Below are 21363 nucleotides of genomic sequence, written 5' to 3'. Positions count from 1 at the left end.
TCTCTATAACTCAGGATCTCAAGAAATGACACCGTTTTGTAAATTTTCTCTGTACTCTTTCAATCTTAATATTATCTTTCCTGAGGGTAGGGGACCAGAATTAATTATAACTGATTCAAACTGGAAGTTTCCCTACATGGTTTCAGGTTAAGACTAGTTAACTGTTTAGTTTCACAGGTTTTGTCTATATTATGAAACACCTATGCTTTGTCTGCTGTGAATGGCAGGATCTTTTGGTGACCACCCATTTCAATTTGACTTCCCATTCCCATTCTGACATGTCTGTCCATGGCCTCCTCTACTGGTGTGATGAGGCTGAAGGAGCAACACCTCAAATTATGTCTAAATAGTCTCCAGACTGAGGGCATGAACATTTATTTCTCCAACTTCTCATTATAGTGGGGTGTGTCAGGAATGGACAGGAGGAGGAGTATAGGAAACTGATACAGGACTTTGTGATATGGTGCAACTCAAACTACCTGCGTCTCAATATCACCAAGACCAAGGAGATGGTAGTGGACTTTAGGAGATCTAGGCCTCATATGGAGCCAGTGATCATTAATGGAGAATGTGTGGAGCAGGTTAAGACCTACAAGTATCTGGGAGTACAGTTAGACGAGAAGCTAGACTGGACTGCCAACACAGATGCCTTGTGCAGGAAGGCACAGAGTCGAATGTACTTCCTAAGAAGGTTGGCGTCATTCAATGTCTGTAGTGAGATGCTGAAGATGTTCTATAGGTCAGTTGTGGAGAGCGCCCTCTTCTTTGTGGTGGCGTGTTGGGGAGGAAGCATTAAGAAGAGGGACGCCTCACGTCTTAATAAGCTGGTAAGGAAGGCGGGCTCTGTCGTGGGCAAAGTACTGGAGAGTTTAACATCGGTAGCTGAGCGAAGGGCGCTGAGTAGGCTACGGTCAATTATGGATAACTCTGAACATCCTCTACAGAGCACCATCCTGAGACAGAGAAGCAGTTTCAGCGACAGGTTACTATCGATGCAATGCTCCTCAGACAGGATGAAGAGGTCAATACTCCCCAATGCCATTAGGCTTTACAATTCTACCGCCAGGACTTAAGAACTTTTTAAAGCTATTATTAATGCTTTTTGAGATGGTGAGTTAGATGCATATCACATTTTTTTTACTGAGTTAAGTATTGTATGTAATTAGTTTTGCTACAACAAGTGTATAGGACATTGGAAAAAAGTTGAATTTCCCCATGGGGATGAATAAAGTATCTATCTATCTATCTATCTATTTCTTCCTCTCCCTCCTTATTCTTTTTGCTCCCCCCACTGTCTTGTGAGAATCAAGATCAGGTTTCATATCACTCCCACGTATCATGAAATTTGTTGTTTTGCGGCAGCAGTACATTGCAATACCTAAAAAAACAAAATTACAGTAACTATTTATGGTGGGTTTGACTTGTGATTGACATTTTGGGAGTAAATGTGATGTCCTCCTATGTTCATAGTACATAGTGCAGAAAGTGAGGGGGGAAAGTAGTGAGGTAGTGTTCATCGGTTCAATGTCCATTCAGAAGTCGGATGGCAGAGAGGAAGAAGCTGTTTCTGAGTCTTTGAGTGTGTGCCTTTAGGCTTCCTGATGGTAGCAATGAGAACAAGGCATGTCCTGGGTGATGGGGGTCCTTAATAATGATGCCACCTTTTTGAGGTATTGAAGATGTCCTGGATGCTGGGGAGGCTCGTGTCCCTGATGGAGCTGACTGTTTTCTGCAGCTTATTCCAATCCTGTGCGGTGCCCACCCAACCACCAGGCAGTGATTCTAGCTTCTGCCCCTTCCATTCCAGTGCTGAGGAAGGGTCTCACTCTGCAACTGTTTTCTCCCCTCTGTAGGTGCTGTCGAATCCGATCGGTTCCTCCAGCCTATTGGGTGTATTACTATGGATTTCCATCATCTGCAGAATTTCTCTGCTGACCATTATTTTCATAACTCCTTAGTTTACTTTCAAACCCCACAAGCTACCCTCTGATATTACCCACTCTTGGTGAACCTCAGTGAGTTCTTCTCTGACTCCCTGACTCAGAGCATTCCCGTGGTTCATCTCCAAGGTTACTGCTGCTGGGCAACATACATTTCTTCAAATATTCCCAAATATCGATTACTTATTGCCTTCACCAGAGTGCTTATTTAGATTTGTAATCTATCATATAGGACTTTTCCATAAGATGTCAGGTCCCAAACATCCCCATCTGCTTGTCCTGTCTTCCTGAGAGCTCGCAGTGGAGTGGGAACGATAGGAGAGTCCGCAGGATCTCAGCTCTGTTCTCAACCGAGGGTGACCAGGTGTCAGCCTGACTGACTTTCACTAGGGCCCTTTGCACTGGGGTTCTTAACGGCAAGCAGATTATTCTCTTAAACCCTGAATCTCTCTGGCTGCTACACGCTTCTGCCCATCTTGTCCATGCTGACCATGGTGCTTGACTGGTGCTCCATCAAACCTTGCTCCCTCCTCCACTGCCGACAAAATCAGAATCGGCTCTCTGAACACTGACGTATGCTGTGAGTTTTGTTGTATTGTGGCAGCAGTACAGTGCAAGACATAAAAAAAATAATCCAGGTTACAGTAAATAAACAACTAAATATTGTGAGGGAGGAGCAGCGATGTTAGTGTTCATGGGTTCATGGACCATTCAGAGATCTGGTGGTGGAGGAGAAGAAAATATTCCTAAAACATCAAGTGAGGGACTTCAGCCTCCTCTATCTCCTACCCAAAGGAAGTAATGAGAAGGGATCATGTCCCGGATGGTGCAGGTCCTTAACGATGGATGCTACCTTCTTGAGATATTTTGTCTATTGTGTTCACTTCAGCCACATTTCCGGATGAAGTTGAGTTTCTGGAGAGGGCAGTTGATGTATCTGGGCCTCTGCTTGAGTGAGGTCAGAAGAATGAGGGGAGTTCTCATTGAAACCAACCCAACATAAAAGGCCTGAAGAGAGTGGACCTTTAATTTTCCAGCATCTGCACATTTTCTTGTGTTTGTAGTTAATCAGAATGGTAGTAATTTCATTTGTTCATTATGTGGTGCATCGTACGATGTTGGTGATCATGGTCTTTCCATGACCATGATTGCTCTTGGCAATTTTTTCTGCCGAAGTGATTTGCCATTGCATTCTTCAGGGCAGTGTCTTTACAAGATGGGTGACCCCAGACATTATCAATACTCTTCAGAGATCTCCTGCCTGGCGTCGGTGGTTGCATAACTAGGACTTGTGATATCCATCACCTGCTCCCATGGTTTCACACGACCCTGAACGGGGGTAAAGCAGGTGCTACACCTTGCCCAGGGTGACCTGCAGGCTAGCGGAGGAAGGAATGCCCAAAAAGTCAACTGTTTACTCTTTTCCATAGCTGCAGATTGGGGTCTTGTTTAATTAACTTTTTTTTAAAGCATGTGTTAATACTTATTTTTTTTAACTTGCAGGTATTCCCCCAGATCAGATTATGGTCATTATGCTTGGGACAGCAGGTCTGTTGTTCTTTGGAGTGAATGTCCTTGGATCAATTGCATTCTGTACCTTTAAGTGCATGTCAGAGCAAGGTATGTGGCAATGTTCAAATCCAATCTAAAATGTAAACTGGTGGTACCTCTGTAAGGGTTGGCTTATTGATGTCAACCTTCTAGGAAAAGCAAATGATTTGGCAGATGGACAATTCAGCCTCACCTTCTCCCTTGTCCCTGTGGAATCCACAGATGGCTATGGAGGCCAAGTCTTTAGGTGTTTTTAAAGTGGAAGTTGATAGGCTCTTGATTATTAAGGTTACAGCAGAGTGGAGGAGAATGGGGTTGGGAAGGATAATGAAACAGCCATGCAGGAATGTTGGAGCAGACTCAATGGGCCAAATGGTTTAATACTTTTCCTGTATCTTTTGGTATTGTGTCATTTAACTGCTCTACCTTCCTGCGCTGTTGTGAAGTTTGCTAGTGATCAAAGCTCAGTAGGTGGAGGTTAGACAGAAGGGGCGATGCTAACAGACTGGAAAGTAGAAGGGGACATAACAGTGGTAAAATCATTGGCAAAATGGAGCGGCTTTGACCCAGACAGTAAGCTGGGTCTTCAGTCAGCTTGCTGGAGCTGCAGTGAGATTTTCGGACTTGTTCATTTTGGGTCCCAGGGAACACAGTTGAGGTTTACCAGGAGGAACAGCCATGGTATAGGGTGGTAATGGTTTCAGAGGGGATCATCACATCTGAAGAGGGTGTGAATTAGCATTCAAAGCAGGAACTGCGGAGCTGAATTTGTACTTGCAGTGGGGAAGAGTAGAACATAGAATATAGCACAGTACAGACCCTTCAGCCCAAGATGTTGTACCGACTTTTTAACCTACCCCTAGATCAATCTCACTCTTCCCTCCTGCACAACCCTCCATTTTTCGCATCCATATGCCTATCTATGAGTCTTTAAATGTCCCTAATGTTATTGCCTCCAACACCATCTCTGGCAGTATGTTTCATACACTGTGACTGTGTTTGTTGTCCACTCTGTCTACCCCTCTTATCATCTTATACACTCCTATCAAATCTCCTGTCATCCAAAGGAAAACCCCTAGCTCACTCTTACGATGTGTTCCCAAATCCAAACAGCACCCTGGTAAATCTCCTCTGCATCCTCTCTAAAGCTTCCATTTCCTTCCTATAATGAGATGACCAAAACTGAACACAATGTCCAAGTGTGGTCTAACAAGTGTTTTATAGAGCTGCACCTCTTGAACGCCTACCCACTTCTAACAAAGGCCAACACACCATCCACCTTTCTTAACCACCCTATTGATTATTTTGGAGGGGGTGTTGGCCAATAAAAGGAGTGGAGTTTCGAGGGAATACAGGTTGGAGTGGAGAGTAAAAAGAGGAGGCGATTCTGCACCATTCAAAGTTCAAAGTAAAAGTTATTATCAGAGAACACGCATGTCACCACATATGGCCCTGAGATCTTTTTACCTGTGGGCATACTCAGCAAATCTATAGAACAGTAACTGTAAACAGGATGAATAGACAACAAACTGTGCAAATGCAAATGTATATAAATAAATGGCAATAATGAGAGCATGAAATAACAAGAGTCATTGACTGTGGGAACACAAGGAATAGAATGAGTGTAGTTGAAGATGAATGCTGCTTTTCTATGGCATCGTTTCATGCAGATGTTGTTACGAGGATCACCCCTTGGAATAATGAGCAGTGAGGCATTGAGAATATGTATTTCCCAACAAGTAACTTCTATTCGCTCAACTAACAAAAGCACGTGGGTTCACAAACTAACTACCTGTATGCACCACAGTAGAATACCATACCCTCCATGAACAGTTAATGAAGAGAAAGTGACTGCCCAGGAAAGGTGTCAGTGAGCCCTCTCATTGGTGTTGCAGTGTCCAAACATTTCTGAATTGGGTGGGAACACAGTCTCACCTCCAGCCGGATCCAGCATTGGATCACCCAAAATGTACCTGCCATGCATCCTGTAGACCTGTTATGGGGCAGAGCACTGAAGATTTAATTCAGGTGTCCTGTACTTCTGTTACAGGGCAGGGCTGACTGCACATTCAATGCTTGTGTTCATTCCTCTGCAGAATCTCGAGGGAAACTATATCTCTTCTTAACGTGGATGATTTCCTGGCACATTCCGTCTCTCCTTGTCATTCAGTTGGCACTCATTTCCTGGAGTATTGTTGGAGGTAGGTGCAGGGCTCTTGATGAGAAACATGACAATGGGTTCCTGATGGGTGTATGGAAGTTCAAAGAATGGGGCTGGTGGGCTTAGATGAAAGACAGAGATCAGAGCCCCAGTGAGTATGAAGGGAATGTGGGAAATAGGGATCCAGTGAGTTTAGAGGGAATGAGGTGATTGGAAACCAGGTAGGTTTAGAGCAGGGGTCCCCAACCTGGGATCCAGGACCCCTCAGTTAAAGGTAGGGGTTACATGGCATCAAAAAGATTGAGAACTCCTTGTTTAGAGGGAACATGGTGATGAAAGATCTGGGGGATTCAAGAAATGAGGCGGAGTGGAACAGGACTGCTGTGGATTTGGAGCAAACATGGATAATGGGCAACCAATGGAATTAGAGGGAATGGGGATCCAGTTGGTTTACAGGGAATGGTGAGGGATACGTGACAGAAGGATGGGTTTTAGAAAGCGAGGCTCCACATCACGGGACACAGAACAATGCACGTGGAAGCTGGGGGTGGGAAGGAAGGGTTCTACCTGGACTCCTGTCCCATCAGAAAGGGTTGACACTGTTATCACAAGGGCCAGAAAATGGTGTGCAACTTAGTGAGCCAATTCTGCAGTTACTGGAAATCCAGAGTAGCACACACAAAATGCTGGAGGAACTCAGCTGATCAGGAACTGCTGATGCAAAGGAAAAAGAGGCGATGTTTCAGGCTGAGTCCCTTCTTCCGAGATGGGTTAATTTTGGACGATTGAGATGATAGATTGGTGAAGAGAGTTTCAGGAAATAGCAGGGCCTGGTAAATAACTAGATTAGGAGCGAGTTGGAAAAGATGGGTGAGCAAAACATAAGAGCAGGAAAGCTGCTTATGGTGAGTGGCTCAAATATTCTTCAGGGAAAAGCGAAGGGAACACAGGAACGAATCACAAGCTGAGGGACGGTGAAAAGAAAGCTTGCCCTGCATTTGTTCATTCAAATCAGATCATTATGCATTGAGCAGAACATGGTTAACAAAACAGGATGCAGAATAAAATGTAACAAGAAGAGAAGGAAGTGCAGAGCCGGTAGACAATAAGGTGCAAGGTCATAACAAGATAGAACGGGAGGTCATCTTGTCCTTCCTGTATCTTATTCTGTTAAGTACCATGAGATCTCCCGCCTAACAATTGTTACATCTCTCTCCAGGTATTGTCACTCTACCAATAATTATTTTATTCGCTGCATCTCTCCTGCTGTTGTTCATGCCTGTACTAGGAAAGATTAACAGCGGCCTGGGACATTGTGGTAAGCTGCAGATTATTTATTGTGATAAAACAAAGAAAATGTCGGTGTCAGCAATGAAACAATGTCCTCTAAATCCTTGCACCGTCTGTCGTTGACAGTTTCCGTGGCTGTACCGCTTAGTGGACTTGTTATGATCTGCTTATCAAATTACATCCTGAAGGAAAAGTTTCACCAGTTAAGTAAGTTCACCCTCATTACCATTCCTACCGATGAAAACCACAGCATTCACATCTGGGTAATACGGGAAATAGGGATCCGGTGGGTTTAGCAATGGGGTGGTGTTCTTTGACCCACCAGATCTCTGCATATTATTTGTCCCCGCGTGGGCTACAAGATTTAGATCACCACTGGGCTCAGAGATCCCTTCATACCGATCCATGGGTTTAGACACCATCTCCAATTCCTGCAGCTGGTCACCCGTCCCAGGTCCCAGCCCAAGAGCAAGGTGAATGACTTGGGAATCGCTGGTTGATTCATCAGTCTGTTGTCACCTGTTTACCCTGCCTTCCCCTCTGCCACAGACAAATGAGATTTTATTGAGATTTAAGACCCCAGTTTTAGCTGGAATAGAATCATCTTGGAGTGTTTTTAAAGTCAATTCTGGGTGGAACCCAGAACAGCAAGTGTAAAATAGTCCATTTTCGGAATGAAACTTCAACAGGCTGTCTTCACAAGAGAGTTCATACGCACACTCTGCAGCTTGGAGGCTGCCCTCTAAACCCTGGCTCTGTGTCAGCTGAGCTCAGATTGAGATAAACCTGTGGCCTCCGGCCATACAGGACAAGGTGGGGCTGCAGAGGCTGTGAGCGGACGGGAGCGGTTGGAACTCGGACAGCCGGGCATCATCTATGGAGGGGAATACATGCAGGATTTCTGAGGGGTCCCGGGCTGAAACGTCGACTGTTTATTCCCGTGCATAGATGTTGTCAGATGTGCTGAGTTCCTCCAGCATTTTGTGTGTGCTGCTCAAGTTTTTCAGCCTCTAGTGCAGAATCCCTTGTATTTGCTGTTGTGAATGGAACACCGACGTCTGGCGGGCAGCTTTGGAACGGCAAGGCGACTTCCATTTAAGGAAGATATGCAGATAAGGGCGTAAAGAAGACAATAAATGTTGAAAAATAACACTGGTTAGGAAAGAGTCGAAGGGTAAAATGTGAAGCTATATTGTCCTTCTAGGCCATCTGTGGTTAAGATGAAACAAAGTAGGGTTTGCAATGGTGACTCGTATTGATGTTAAGGCTGGCTAGATGTGCGGGAGGGTAGAAAGCATACTTACCTGGCAGGGAAGCGTCGGTGATCAGGAGGGCCGAGGATCCAGGATGAGGCTATCCCATTGCACTTGGGGTGTGCTGACGCCTGCGATATCCCCAAATGCGGGATACTTGACTGCATAATTTGTGGTAGTGGGGGACTGCGTTCGCGCTCTCCCCTGATTAAAAAAAATAGAGCTAGTCTGTGGACATTAGTCTGTTTGTAACTACTTTGCTATCCACTAATTTACGTTACTGCTGCTGCTACGGGTAAAAGCGTAATAGGCCTATCAGTGGTGTAAGGTACTCCTTGCCTCTGCTAGCCTTCTTGCACCCTTGGACAAAGCTTATCCTCCCCCACCCTGATCAAGATTAGAAAGAATTTTAGAGATTAATTAGGCCATTCAGCTCATTGGGCCACGGGCAGCAACTCTGCATATCACAAGCAATGCACACAAAATGTTGGGGGAAACTCAGCAGGCCAGGCAGCAGCTATGGAAAAGATTACAGTCGACGTTTTGGGCCAAGAATCGTATCACAAGTCCTGGCTTTGCAACCACTGACACCAGGCAGACAATCTCGGAAACTGGCTGGAAGCCCAAAAAGAGTTTATTTGTCACATATGCTGGGAAAGCATTAGATTATGATTCTTTTTACATCTTGGCCGCATTCCTATGGCAATGGCAAACCACTTCTCTAGAAAAATTTCCCAAGAACGATTATGGTGATAGATGGAGAAAAGAAAAAGAACAACAGTGTGAAGGAGGTATTAATGGAAGACCATCATCACACATGTCATATGACACGCACCATGATAACTTCTCCCTTGCAACCCCATTCTCTTTGTGACCTTTAACATTCTGCCTAATTAAGAACGTATCATATGAACATTGAAAACCTACAGCACAACACAGGCCCTTCGGCCCACAAAGCCATGCCAAACATGTCCCTACCTAGGCTTACCCATAACCCTCTATTTTTCTAAACTCCATGTTCATCCACCAGGAGTCTCTTAAAAGACCCGATCGTTTTCGCCTCCACCACCGCTGCCACCGGCAGCCCATTCACCACTCTTTGCTTAAAAAAATCTTCCTCCTGACATCTCCTCTGTTCCTACACCCTGAAACTATGCCGTCTCGTGCTAGCCATTTCAGCCCTGGGAATAAGCCTCTGACTATCCACATGATCAATACCTCTCATCATCTTGTATACCTCTATCAGGTCACCTCTAACCCTCCGTCGCTCCAAGGAGAATAGGCATGCACCCCAATGTAAGCAATGACCTTGTAAATCTCCTCTGCACCCTTTCTATGGTTTCCACCTCCTTCCTGTAGTGAGGAGACCAGAATTGTGCACTGTACTCCAAGTCGGGTCTGATCAGGGTCCTATATAGCTGTAACATTACCTCTCAGCTCTTAAACTCAATCCCACAATTCATGAAGGCCAATGCACCGTATGACTTCTTAACCACAGAATCAACCTGCAAAGCAGCTTTGAGTGTCCTATGGATTCGGGCCCCAAGATCCCCCTGATCCTCCACACTGCCAAGAGTCTTACCATTAATACTATATCCGGCCATCATAATTGACCTACCAAAATGAACCATATCACACTTACACAACACTAAATTGCTGGTGGAATGCAGCAGGCCAGGCAGAATCTATAGGAAGAAGTACAGTCAACATTTCGGGACGAGACCTTTCGTCAGGACAAACTGAAAACAGATAGTAAGAGATTTGAAAGTGGGAGGGGGAGGGGGAGACCCGAAATGACAGAGAAGACAGGAGGTGGGGGGAGGGATGAAGCTAAGAGCTGGGAAGTTGATTGGCAAAAGCGATACAAGGCTGGAGAAAGGGGAGTATCATAGGGCGGAAGGCCTCGGGTAAGAAGGGGACGAGGGGCATTAACGGAAGTTAGAGAAATCAATGTTCATGCCATCAGGTTGGAGGCTACACAGACGGAATCTAAGGTGCTGTTCCTCCAACCTGAGTGTGGCTTCATCTCGAACACTAAATTCCACCAGCAATTTAGTGTTGTGTTCTTGAATTTCCAGCATCTGCAGATTTTCTCTAGTTTACACCTCACACTTATCTGGGTTGAACTCCATCTGCCACTTCTCAGCCCAGTTTTGCATCCTATCTCTGTCCCTCTGACAGCCCTCCACACTATCCACAATGCCCCCAACCTTTGTGTCATAAGTAAAATTACTAAACTATCCCTCCACTTCCTCATCCAGGTCATTTATAAAAATTACACAGAGTCGGGGCCCCAGAATAGATTCCTGAGGCACTCCACTGGTCACCGACCTCCAGGCAGATTATGACCTGTCTACAAGCACTTCTGTGGGCAAGCAAAGCAATGTCCATCCCATGCCTCCTTACTTTCTCAATAAGACCATAAGACTTTGGAGCAGAATTAGGCCATTTGGTGCATCGAGTCTGCTCCACCATTTACTCATGGCAGATCCTTTTCTCCCCTCCTCAGCCCCACTCCCTGATGCCATGTCCAATCAAAAACCTATCAAGCTCCGCCTTAAATACACCCAATGACCTGGCCTCTTACAGCTGCCCGTGGTAACAAATTCCATAAATTTACTGCCCTCTGGCTAAAGAATTTCTCCACATCTCTGTAATGGACACCCCTTTATCCCGAGTCTGTGTCCTCTTGACCTAGACTCCCCACCATGCTTTCCACATCTACTCTCGCTGGGCCTTTCAACATCCAAAAGGTTTCAATGAGATCCCCCTTCAGCCTTCTAAATTCCAGCTAGAACAGACCCAGAGCTATCAAACATTCTTCGTATGTAACCCTTTCATTCCCAGAATCATCCTTGTGAACCTCCTCTGAACCCTCTCCAATGCCAGCTCATCTTTTCTGATATAAGGAGCCCAAAACTGTTCACAATACTCAATGTGAGGCCTCACTGGTGCCTTATAAAGCCTCAGCATCACATCCCTACTCTTGTATTCTAGACCTCTTGAAATGAATGCTAACATTGCATTTGCCTTCCTCACCACCGACTACCTGCAAGTTTACCTTTAGGGTGTTCTGCACAAAGAGTCCCAAGTCCATTTGCATCTCTGATTTTCAAATTTTCTCCCCATTTAGAAAACAGTATGCACATTTATTTCTCTACCAAAGTGTATGACCATGCAATTTCCAACATTGTATTTCATTTGCCATTTTCTTGCCCATTCTCCTACTCTGTCCAAGGCCTTCTGCATCCTATCTGTTTCCTCAACACTACCTGGCAATCTTCCTACCATCTGCAAACTTGGCAACAAAGTCATCTATACCATCATTTAAATCATTGATATACAGCATAAAAAGCTGTCCCAACACCGACCCTTGCGGAAACCACTCGTCACTGGCAGCTAACCAAAAAAAGCATCTTTTCTTCCCACACACTGACTCATACCAATCAGCCAATACTCTAATCATACCAGTAACTTTCCTGTAATACCATGAGCTCGTAACTTGGAAAGCAGACTCGTGTGGCACCTTGTCATCCACTGCATCCCTTTTATCTATCCTACTTGTAAACTCCTCAAAGCATTCCAACAGGTTTATCAGGCAAGATTTCCCCTTAAGGAAACCATGCTGATTTTGTCCTATCTTGTCCTGTGCCACCAAGTACTCCATAACATCATCCTTAACAATTGACTCCAACATCTTCCCAACCACTGAGGTCAGGCTGACTATCAACCTCACTTAACATCGACAGGGTTCAACATAGCATCCTTTTCCAGAACTTCTTTGCAAAGCATAGTCCATGCAGAGATGGGTGATCGCCTCACACTCATCACAGTCCTGAGGGATTGGAATGAGAACCCTGCAGCATAGAGATGATCTGATAGGGAGAGGCTCCTTGCTCTAGCAGCCAAGTGAGGTGTTGATGTGTGCTGAGCTCAGGCAGAGAAGCGTTCTGCCAGACACACGTGATTTAGCCTCTCTTGCCAGGACAATACTCTCATCCCAGGAATTAATCTGCCTCCAATTAGATCACGTCCAGTGCTATGATCTCCTGACTTAGGTAAGGGCAATAGAACACTTTTTCTTCATTTCCTCTGGGATCACAGAACACTGCAGCACAGGAACAAGCCCTTCAGCCCATCTAGTTCCTGCCAAACTGTTATTCTACCTCATAACCTGCACCTCGATCATATCCATGTTCTTACCCCAACCTTCTCTTAAATGTTGAAATTGAACCTGCATCCACCACTTCCTCTGGTAGCTCCTTCCACTCTCTCACCACCCTCCTGCTGAAGACGTTCCTCCTCAGGTTCCCCTTAAATATTTCACCTCTCACCCTTAACCTGTGACCTCCAACTTGAATTTCACTCTCCCTCATAATTTTGTGTACCTCTGTCAAATCTCCCCTCACTCTCCTACACTGCAGGGAAGAAAGTCCTAACCTATAACTCGGGCCCTCAAGGCCTTACAACGATCTTGTAAATGTTCTTGGCACTCTTTCAGTCTCTCTTATAGGTAGGTAGGTGACCAGAACTGCACACAGTACTCCAAATTAGGCAGGCCTCACCAGCATTTTGTACAACTGCTGTACTCAACCATTTAATACATGACCACCGATGCACCAAGGCTGACACCAATCCTGATCTAAATACCTCTGCAATCTCCTCTGCTCCGAGGAAAGCACTTTACTCAATCTCGCCCCTGCAGTCATTTTACTGAATGCCGACTGCTCCCCTCCCAAAGCCCTGCCGTCATTGCTGAAATCCAGACCCATCGCCCGGTTGTAGTCAAGCCAGTGTTTTCTAAATGCTCATTAGGTGTCCCCTTTCCTGTACTCTCTGTCTATATTGATAAAGCCCAGTATCTCAAATACAGTCCGGCGTGCAACACTTGTCACAGTCTTCCAATCAGAAGCATGTCTTTCCACCGGCATCTACTGCCTCCTGTTAACAGGCCAATGCTGGAATCCAGTTTGACAGCTTTCTTCAGATCCTGCTGCATGTGCCTTAACCTCCTGATCAATGGGTCAAAAGACTCAGTTATGCTCTTATCTCTTATGGTCTGCAACAGCATGAATCAGGACCCACCAGCTTGGTTAGCCTCATCAGTAAGTAAAGCAGATTCTGTTTGCCGGTGGAGTGAAGCACCAGATCCTCTGTCTCTGGGCTGATCCAGACTTAGAGAAGAGAGAGCAGCAGAGGGTGGGAGGAGTGGAGGGAGGAAGAGAAGGGGGACGAGGTGGAAATGAGAGATATTATAATTATTGGCCCCTATCCCAGATTCACCCACTGCCACACAATTCCCCATCTCTCTCCTGCTCTGCCCCTACCTTTGGGTTTCCCTTTCTCCCTCTAATCAATTTCTTATTCTCTCTCTGCTCCGCCTCTCCTCCTCCTCACCACATCTCCGCCCCAGTCCAATTTCCTTTCTCCCTACCCTTTCAGTCAAACCCTCAGCCCATCTCTCTCTCCCTCTCCTCTCTTGCCTCTCCCCCACCATCCCTTTGCCTCTGCTTGTCCCCGACACTCCACTTCTCCCCGTGCTCCATTTCCTAATCTCTGCCCCGAACAATCCCCAACTCCTTCCCCAGTATCCCTTTCTCCCTTCCCCACCGGCACATCCCATTCGCTCTCCTTTTTCTGATTCCTTCTCTCCCAGTCTCCCCTGCTCCTCTCCCCTCCTCCCTCCCGTGTCCACCTCCCTACCCATCCCTCTACCCTTATCCCTCCTTCATCATTATCATTTTCCGTGCACACAATTGATGTGTTACAAATGTTAACATGCTGATTTCCAGTTGGGTTTTCCATGCATGTTAATTGTGTATATTTCCTTCTGCTAACTTTAGTCCTGTTGTATATTTGTAAGTTTTACAGTATTAAAGCTGATGTTGAAATTGAGTGTCTTTGGGGATACTTGGCATAAACCCATTCAGTGAGCCCTCTCTTATACAATTTCAGATAAAGGTTGTCACAGCCGCACTCTGACCTGGGGCACGTTCCTCGCATCAACAGCTGTGATTGGATTGATTCACTCCGTGTTCTTTGCAGTGTGTCACTGTGAGTATCAAATGCACCAAAGCTTTCAGCCGTTCGATCACAGTCTAAAGAACTCAGTCACAGTGAAAACTTAGCACGGTTTCTCACCGACACTTCAGTTTCTGAAAGGGAGAGAGTCGTGGGGAAATCTCCAACACGTTTCTCCGTCTGTCTGTCTCTCTTCCTTACTCCGTCTCTCCCTGTCTCTGCCTCTCTTGCTCAATCTGTCTGTCCCTCTCTTTCTGTCTCTCTCCATTTCTCACTTGCTCACTCATTTCCACCCCTCTCTACCTCCTTCCTGGCCGTTCCCTTTCATTCAGGAAGTACTTTCATCCAGATCTGTGGGGTTCTGCTGAAAAAGTGATTGGTTTATTGTTGTCACATGTACTGAGAGTGAGAAACCTGTGCTGTACAATGTTCATTCAGATCACATTATTATTTTTAATCAGCTTTATTTCTTGCATCCTTCACATGCACGAGGAGTAAAAATCTTTAATCCAGAGGTCCCGTCAGCACTCACTGTTCAAACTCAGCTGTGAGGAGAAGCTCCACCAAAATAGACCGAAATAAGAGCAAACAAGAGTTAAACATTATTTTATTGAGGCTGGAATTTAAGTGGAGAGAGGGAAGGGGTGGGAAGAGGGGAGGAGAGGGGTGGGAAGGTGAGAGATTGAGGAAGGAGAGGAGAGGGGTGCGAAGTGGGAGAGAGGTGGAGGGAGAGTAGGATAAAGGATGAGTAATGTTAAGAATCCATACTGTCTCTCTGTCTGTTCATTTTAAACGTTTGGGACCTTGTGGATCATGTGTGGAAGGACTGATTGTTGTAGATCTGCTGCAGCACAGATCCAGGGAATGATAGTAAATGGGAATGAGATAACAGATCTGTGCAAAGCCTCGGTTTCCGAAGACCAGTAACATGAAGGCGGCTCCCAGTGCAGGTCAGGGGCCTATATCCCGATTCCGTGGCGTCAGAGCACAGGGGTTCCCATCAGTAAAAATCACAGTCCGAGGGAGCAGAATTTCCCTGTGGGAGACACCTCGGGTGGTTACTGTGGGTAACACGGCTCTTCCAGTGATGGTTTAACTTTCTGTACTATCTGACCTGGGAGCTTCTCCAGTCTGTAATCCAGAGGTCCCGTCAGCACTCACTGTTCAAACTCAGCTGTGAGGAAAAGCTCCACCAAAATAGACTGAAATAAGAGCAAACTAAAATTAAAAATTATTTTATTGAGGCTGGAATTTAAGTGTAAATAATCTGGCAATATTCTGTATTTATAATTTATGAAAGATATTTTGTTCATTATAGATCATCGAAACAAGGCACAGACAGGAGACAGTAAACAGGTAATTTTTATAATAATAATTTCTCCTGCTTTTTAGTGTGGTGTTCCAAGCATGGTTTGATAAGTTCACTGATACCCCCTCCCTCTCTTACACTCACATGTTCACACTGTCCATAAAATCCTCTCACAGTCTCCTACACACTGTTGCACCCAGAGAAAACCTTTAGGGCCATTTTCGGCAATTGTACAAAACGTGATTGGAATTTGCATAAGCATAATTTCTCTTACTGTTTCATTGCTTCTATGTCTGGGCATATTCTCCACATAAATTATGGACATTAATTATCCTTACCACCCCACCCCACCCCACCCCACTGCTACCCCCCAGTCTGGAGTTGCACAGTGTGGCTGGTTTGGTGTCCTCGTTTTGCATCATTTGTTCAGTCCAACTTGCTGCCTCTGTGGCCTGTGTCACCGTGGTTTGAGTCTGAATGTTCATCATCAGGTAATCTGCACCCTCATTGTGGGCAATATAAGGATGGGGGGCAGGTGGTACTGAGGAAGCAGGGAGTCTGCAGAGGACTTGGAGAGATTGGGAGAGTGGGAAAAGGGGGCAGATGGGATACAGTGTTGGGAAGTGTATGGTCATGCACTTTGGCAGAAGAAATAAAGATGCAGATGATTTTCTAAAGAGGAGGAAAATTCAAAAATACAAGATGCAAAAGGACTCGGGAGTGCCTAAAGGATAACTTCCAGGTTGAGTCGGTGGTGAGGAGGTAAATACAATGTTAGCATTCATTTCGAGAGGACGAGAATATAAAAATAAGATTGTAATTCTTAGGCATTGGTCAGACCACATTTGGAATATTGGGTGAGCAGTTTCGGGCCTCTTATCTAAGGAAGGATGTGCTGACGGTGGAGAGGGACCAGAGAGGTTCAAAAGAATAATCCTGGAAATGAAAGGGTTAACAACGGAAGAGCATTTGATGACTCTTGGCCTGGACTCACTGGAGTTCAGATGATTGAGGGGGGATCTCGTTGAAACTTATAGAATGTTCAGAAACCTAGATAGAGTGGATGTGGAGAGGAGGTTTCTACAGTGAGAGAGAGTAGGACCAGAGGGCACAGTATCCGAACACAAGGATGTCCCTTTAGAACAGAGAAGAGGAGGGATTTCTTTAGGCAAAGGGTAGGGAATCTGTGGAATTCATTGCTGCAGACAGTTTGGTAAATTTAAAGTGGAATTTGATAGGCTCTAGGTTAGTAAGGGTATCAAAGGTTATGGGCAGGAGGCAGGAGAATGGGGTTGAGAGGGATAATAAATGGAGGCTTAAATTTTGCCCCTATGTCTTACGGTAACAATTGCAATTTGTCTATTCCAGCTGATTGGGGAAACGCATGACCTGGAAGCTGAATCAAGTTATGAAGTTGAATCCAAGAAGGCTCTGGTTGTTTAGGCTGGACACAACAGTCTTCACTTGCTGATCTGAGAGGATGATGTTCTCTGTTTTCCTGCTATTAACTCAAGCTTGAAATACTTGATGTTGTCAGTTTTGAGTAAGCTTATCCTGGGTGAAGGGAATATTGCAAACAGTGTCTTTTCTTGGTTTCCAGAGAGAAACTTTCAGCCTGACAATCCAGCACCACTGTCCTTAATGCTGGAATGATAGGTCTAGATTCCATGAAGGAATAAAGGGGCTCACCCACCCCAGCATCCCATTCACCCAGAGGGTACAGGGACTCACAGCCGGCAGTCTTCCAGGAATAATGTTGACAGAGTGTGCACCCCACCAACACAAGCCTGCTCAACCTTCACAAGTTGGAATGAAGAAGGCTCAGGTGATGGAACCTTAATGTACACAATTATTAAAGAGATGCAGATAGGGTAAACAACCCAAATATTTCTTTTCCCCAAGATAGTAATGTCAAAAGCAAGATGGTATGGGTGGAGCTGAAGATTTTCACAGACAGGGTGGATGATATAACAAGATCATAAGGAATAGGAGCAGGAGTAGGCCATCCGGCCCATCGGGCCTGCCCGGCCACTCAATAAGATCATGGTTGATCTGTCCGTAAATTCAGCTCCATCTACCTGCCTTTTCTACATAACCCTTAATTCCCCTACTGTGTAAAAATCTATCTAACTGTATGGTAAATTTATTTAGTGATGTTATGGGTCCACAGTTTCGATTCCGGTGGATGTCACATGATATTAGTTTTGTTTACTAAGTGTGATGTATCTATAGTCTTGTTTGCTGGAAGCTTGTAGTTTCGATTCTTGGGACGTCACGTAGTTCACTGGGAATTCATGACTTTGTTTCTGTGAGAGTCACGTGATGACGTATCCGCAACGGTATAAAAGAGTCACAGTCGTTTCGTGGGCAGTGGTTCGTTGGAGTCGCTCGGTAAGGGGTCAATGGGAAGAGAGTGAGAGTGAAGATTGCAGGCTTCGAATGAACCCAAAGGATTGTGGTTAGTCGGCAGCACGCTGTGCATTTCGAAAGTGGCTGACGTTTCGTAAAATCCCTACGTAAATTGTGGCACACACTTCTGGTTAACCCCTGCATGGTCTTGGGTGTTGTGTGGAGACCATTTCGGCGAAAGGGGCATTCCCTGTCAGTGACTCTGTGAAATCTCACTCTTTTTGGACTCTTCGAAAAAGCACCCCGCGGCTGCAAACTTTGGCAACTGTTTCTTCGAGATCACCTCTCTGCTGTATTGTGAATCGACAAGATCGACTCTCGTATATCGTGAACACACAAATCTCTCACACATTTCATGAATCTCCGTGACAGTTTAAATTGACACTCTAAGACTGTGCTTGAGTAAGACTTTAAGAATTGTTTCTAAGTTTGATTCTTTAGGAGCTATAGACGCATAATACCGTAAACTTCTGTTTAAGATAGCCGTTCATTTAATGTTCTATATTTTTGCATAAATGTTAATAAATTTAGTTGTTTTGCAATAATTCCCCAACTCCGTTCTACATTTATTGTTGTTGGTCCATAACAGTGAAGAAGCCTCAACTGCTTCCCTGGGCAGAGAATTCCACAGATTCACCACTCTCTGGGAAAAACAGTTTCTCCTAATCTCTGTCCTAAATCTTTTCCCCTGAATCTTGAGGCAATGTCCCCTAGTTCTAGTCTCACCTACCAGTAGAAACAACTTTCCTACTTTTATCGTATCTAGCCCTTTCAAAATTTTGTATGTTTCTATAAGATCCCCTCTCATTCTTCTGAATTCCAGAGTATAGTCCCAGATGACTCAATCTCTCCTCATAGGTTAACCCCTTCATCCCTGGAATCAACCTGGTGAACCTTCTCTGCACTGCCTCCAAAGCCAGTATACTCTTCCTCACACGAAGTAATCTGCAGATGCTAGAAATTCAAGCAACACACACAAAATGCTGGTGGAATGCAGCAGGCCAGGCAGCATCTATAGGGAGAAGCACTGTCGACATTTCGGGCTAAGACCCTTCGTCAGGACTAACTGACAGAAAAGATAGTAAGAGATTTGAAAGTAGGAGGGGGAGTGGGGGAAATGCGAAATGATAGGAGAAGACCTGAGGGGGTAGGGTGAAGCTAAGAGCTGGAAAGGTGATTGGCACAAGGGATACAGAGCTGGAGAAGGGAAAGGATCATGGAATGGGAGGCCTAGGGAGAAGGGAGCACCAGAGGGAGATGGAGAACAGGCAGAGTGATGGGCAGAGAGAGATAAAAAGGAGAGGGGGGAAGAATAAATAAATCAGGGATGGGGTAAGAAGGGGTGGAGGGGCATTAATGTAAGTTAGAGAAGTCAATGTTCATGCCATCAGGTTGGAGGCTACCCAGACGGTATATAAGGTGTTGTTCCTCCAACCTGAGTGTGGCTTCATCTTGACAGTAGAGGAGGCCAGGAATGGACATATCAGAATGGGAATGGGACATGGAATTAAAATGTGTGGCCACTGGGAGATCCTGCTTTCTCTGGCGGACAGAGCATAGGTGTTCAGCGAAATGGTCTCCCAGTCTGCGTCGGGTCTCACCAATATATAGAAGGCTGCACCAGGAGCACCGGACGCAGTATACCACACCAGCCGACTCACAGGTGAAGTGTCGCCTCACCTGGAAGGACTGTCTGGGGCCCTGAATGGTGGTGAGGGAGGAAGTGCAAGGGCAGGTGTAGCACTGGTTCCGTTTACAAGGATACGTGCCAGGAGGGAGATCGGTGGGAAGGGATGGGAGGGGGAACGAATGGATAAGGGAGTCGTGTAGGGAGCAATCTCTGCGGAAAGCAGAGGGGGGAGGGAAAGATGTGCTTGGTAGTGGGATCCTGTTGGAGGTGACAGAAGTTACGGAGAATTATACGTTGGACTCAGAGGCTGGTGGGGTGGTAGGTGAGGACAAGGGGAACCCTATCCCGTGTGGGGTGGCGTGCGGATGGGGTGAGGGTAGATGTGTGTGAATTGGGAGAGATGCGTTTGAGAGCAGAGTTGATGGTGGAGGAAGGGAAGGCCCTTTGCTTAAAAAAGGAAGACATCTCCCTCATCCTGGAATGAAAAGCCTCATCCTGAGAGCAGATGCGGTGGAGATGGAGGAATTGCAAGAAGGGGACGGAATTTTTGCAAGAGACAGGGTGGGAAGAGGAATAGTCCAGACAGCTGTGAGAGTCAGTAGGCTTATAGTAGATATCAGTAGATAAGCTGTCTCCAGAGATGGAGACAGAAAGATCAAGAAAGGGGAGGGAGGTTTCGGAAATGGACCAGGTAAATTTGAGGGCAGGGTGGAAGTTGGAGGCAAAGTTAATGAAGTCAATGAGCTCAGCATGCGTGCAGGAGGCAGTGCCAATGCAGTCGTTAATGTAGCGAAGGAAAAGAGGGGGACGGATACCCCTATAAGCTTGGAACATGGACTGTTCCACAAAGCCAACAAAAGGACAGGCATAACTGGGACCCATGCGGGTGCCCATGGCTACACCTTTGGTTTGGAGGAAGTGGAAGGAGCCAAAGGAGGAATTATTGAGAATAAGGACTAATTCCGCTGGACAGAGGAGAGTGGTGGTAGTGGGGAACTGGTTAGGTCTGGAACCCAAAAAGAAGCAGAGTGCTTTGAGACCTTCCTGGTGGGGGATGGAAGTATTTAGGGACTGGATGTCCATGGTGAAAATAAGGCGGTGGGGGCCAGGGAACTTAAAATCAATGAAAAAAATTCAGAGCATGAGAAGTGTCACGAACATAGGTGGGAAGGGATTGAACAAGGGGGGATAAAATAGTGTCGAGTTATGCAGAAATGAGTTCGGTGGGGCAAGAGCAAGCTGAGACAATGGGTCTACCTGGACAGGCAGGTTTGTGGATCTTGGGTAGGAGGTAGAAATGGGAAGTGCGGGGTGTGGGAACTATGAGGGTTGGTGGCAGTGGATGGGAGATCCCCAGAACCGATAAGGTTGGTGATGGTGTGGGAGACAGTTGCCTAGTGCTCCTTAGTGGGGACATGACAGCGGGGTAAATAAGAGGAGGTATCGGCGAGTTGTCACTGTGCCTCGGCCAGGTAGAGGTCAGTACGCCAGACTACAACAGCGCCCCCCTTATCAGCAGGTTTAATAGTGAGGTTGGGATTGGTGCGGAGGGAGTGGAGAGTAGAGCATTCAGAAGGAGTGAGGTTAGAAGTGGAACAAGGTGTGGTGAAGTCGAGACAATAGACAGTAGGTGCAGGAGTAGGCCATTCGCCCCTTCTAGCCAGCACCGCCATTCACTGTGATCATGGCTGATCATACACAATCAGTACCCTGTTTCTGCCCTCTCCCCATATCCCTTGACCCCGCTATCTATAAGAGCTCTATCTAACGGTTGATGTCCCGTCGGCAGTTAGCAATTA

The 21363-nt window shown here is 45.9% G+C and overlaps 1 protein-coding gene and 1 non-coding gene across 2 annotated transcripts in view; both read left to right on the top strand.

Moving 5' to 3' along the window:
• LOC140717521 (SLAM family member 9-like) overlaps window positions 1-18479 on the top strand; it is a 38664-nt gene extending 20185 nt beyond the window's left edge. The window contains exons 6-11 of the mRNA XM_073031099.1: window positions 3444-3560; window positions 5588-5692; window positions 6872-6970; window positions 14151-14249; window positions 15535-15572; window positions 16894-18479. Coding sequence (XP_072887200.1) covers window positions 3444-3560; window positions 5588-5692; window positions 6872-6970; window positions 14151-14249; window positions 15535-15572; window positions 16894-16968 — 533 coding nt within the window. The 3' untranslated portion in view covers window positions 16969-18479. The remainder of the gene's footprint in view (window positions 1-3443; window positions 3561-5587; window positions 5693-6871; window positions 6971-14150; window positions 14250-15534; window positions 15573-16893) is intronic.
• LOC140722669 (U1 spliceosomal RNA) lies at window positions 8239-8402 on the top strand. The gene has a single exon (XR_012097712.1). It is a non-coding gene; the product is annotated as a U1 spliceosomal RNA (small nuclear RNA).
• Window positions 18480-21363: the final 2884 nt, after the last annotated feature.

The sequence above is a fragment of the Hemitrygon akajei genome, chromosome 2, assembly GCF_048418815.1.
Source record: "Hemitrygon akajei chromosome 2, sHemAka1.3, whole genome shotgun sequence".
Lineage (NCBI taxonomy): Eukaryota > Metazoa > Chordata > Chondrichthyes > Myliobatiformes > Dasyatidae > Hemitrygon > Hemitrygon akajei.
Note: the sequence above shows the minus strand (reverse complement) of the source record. Positions and strands in the feature narration are given on the sequence as shown.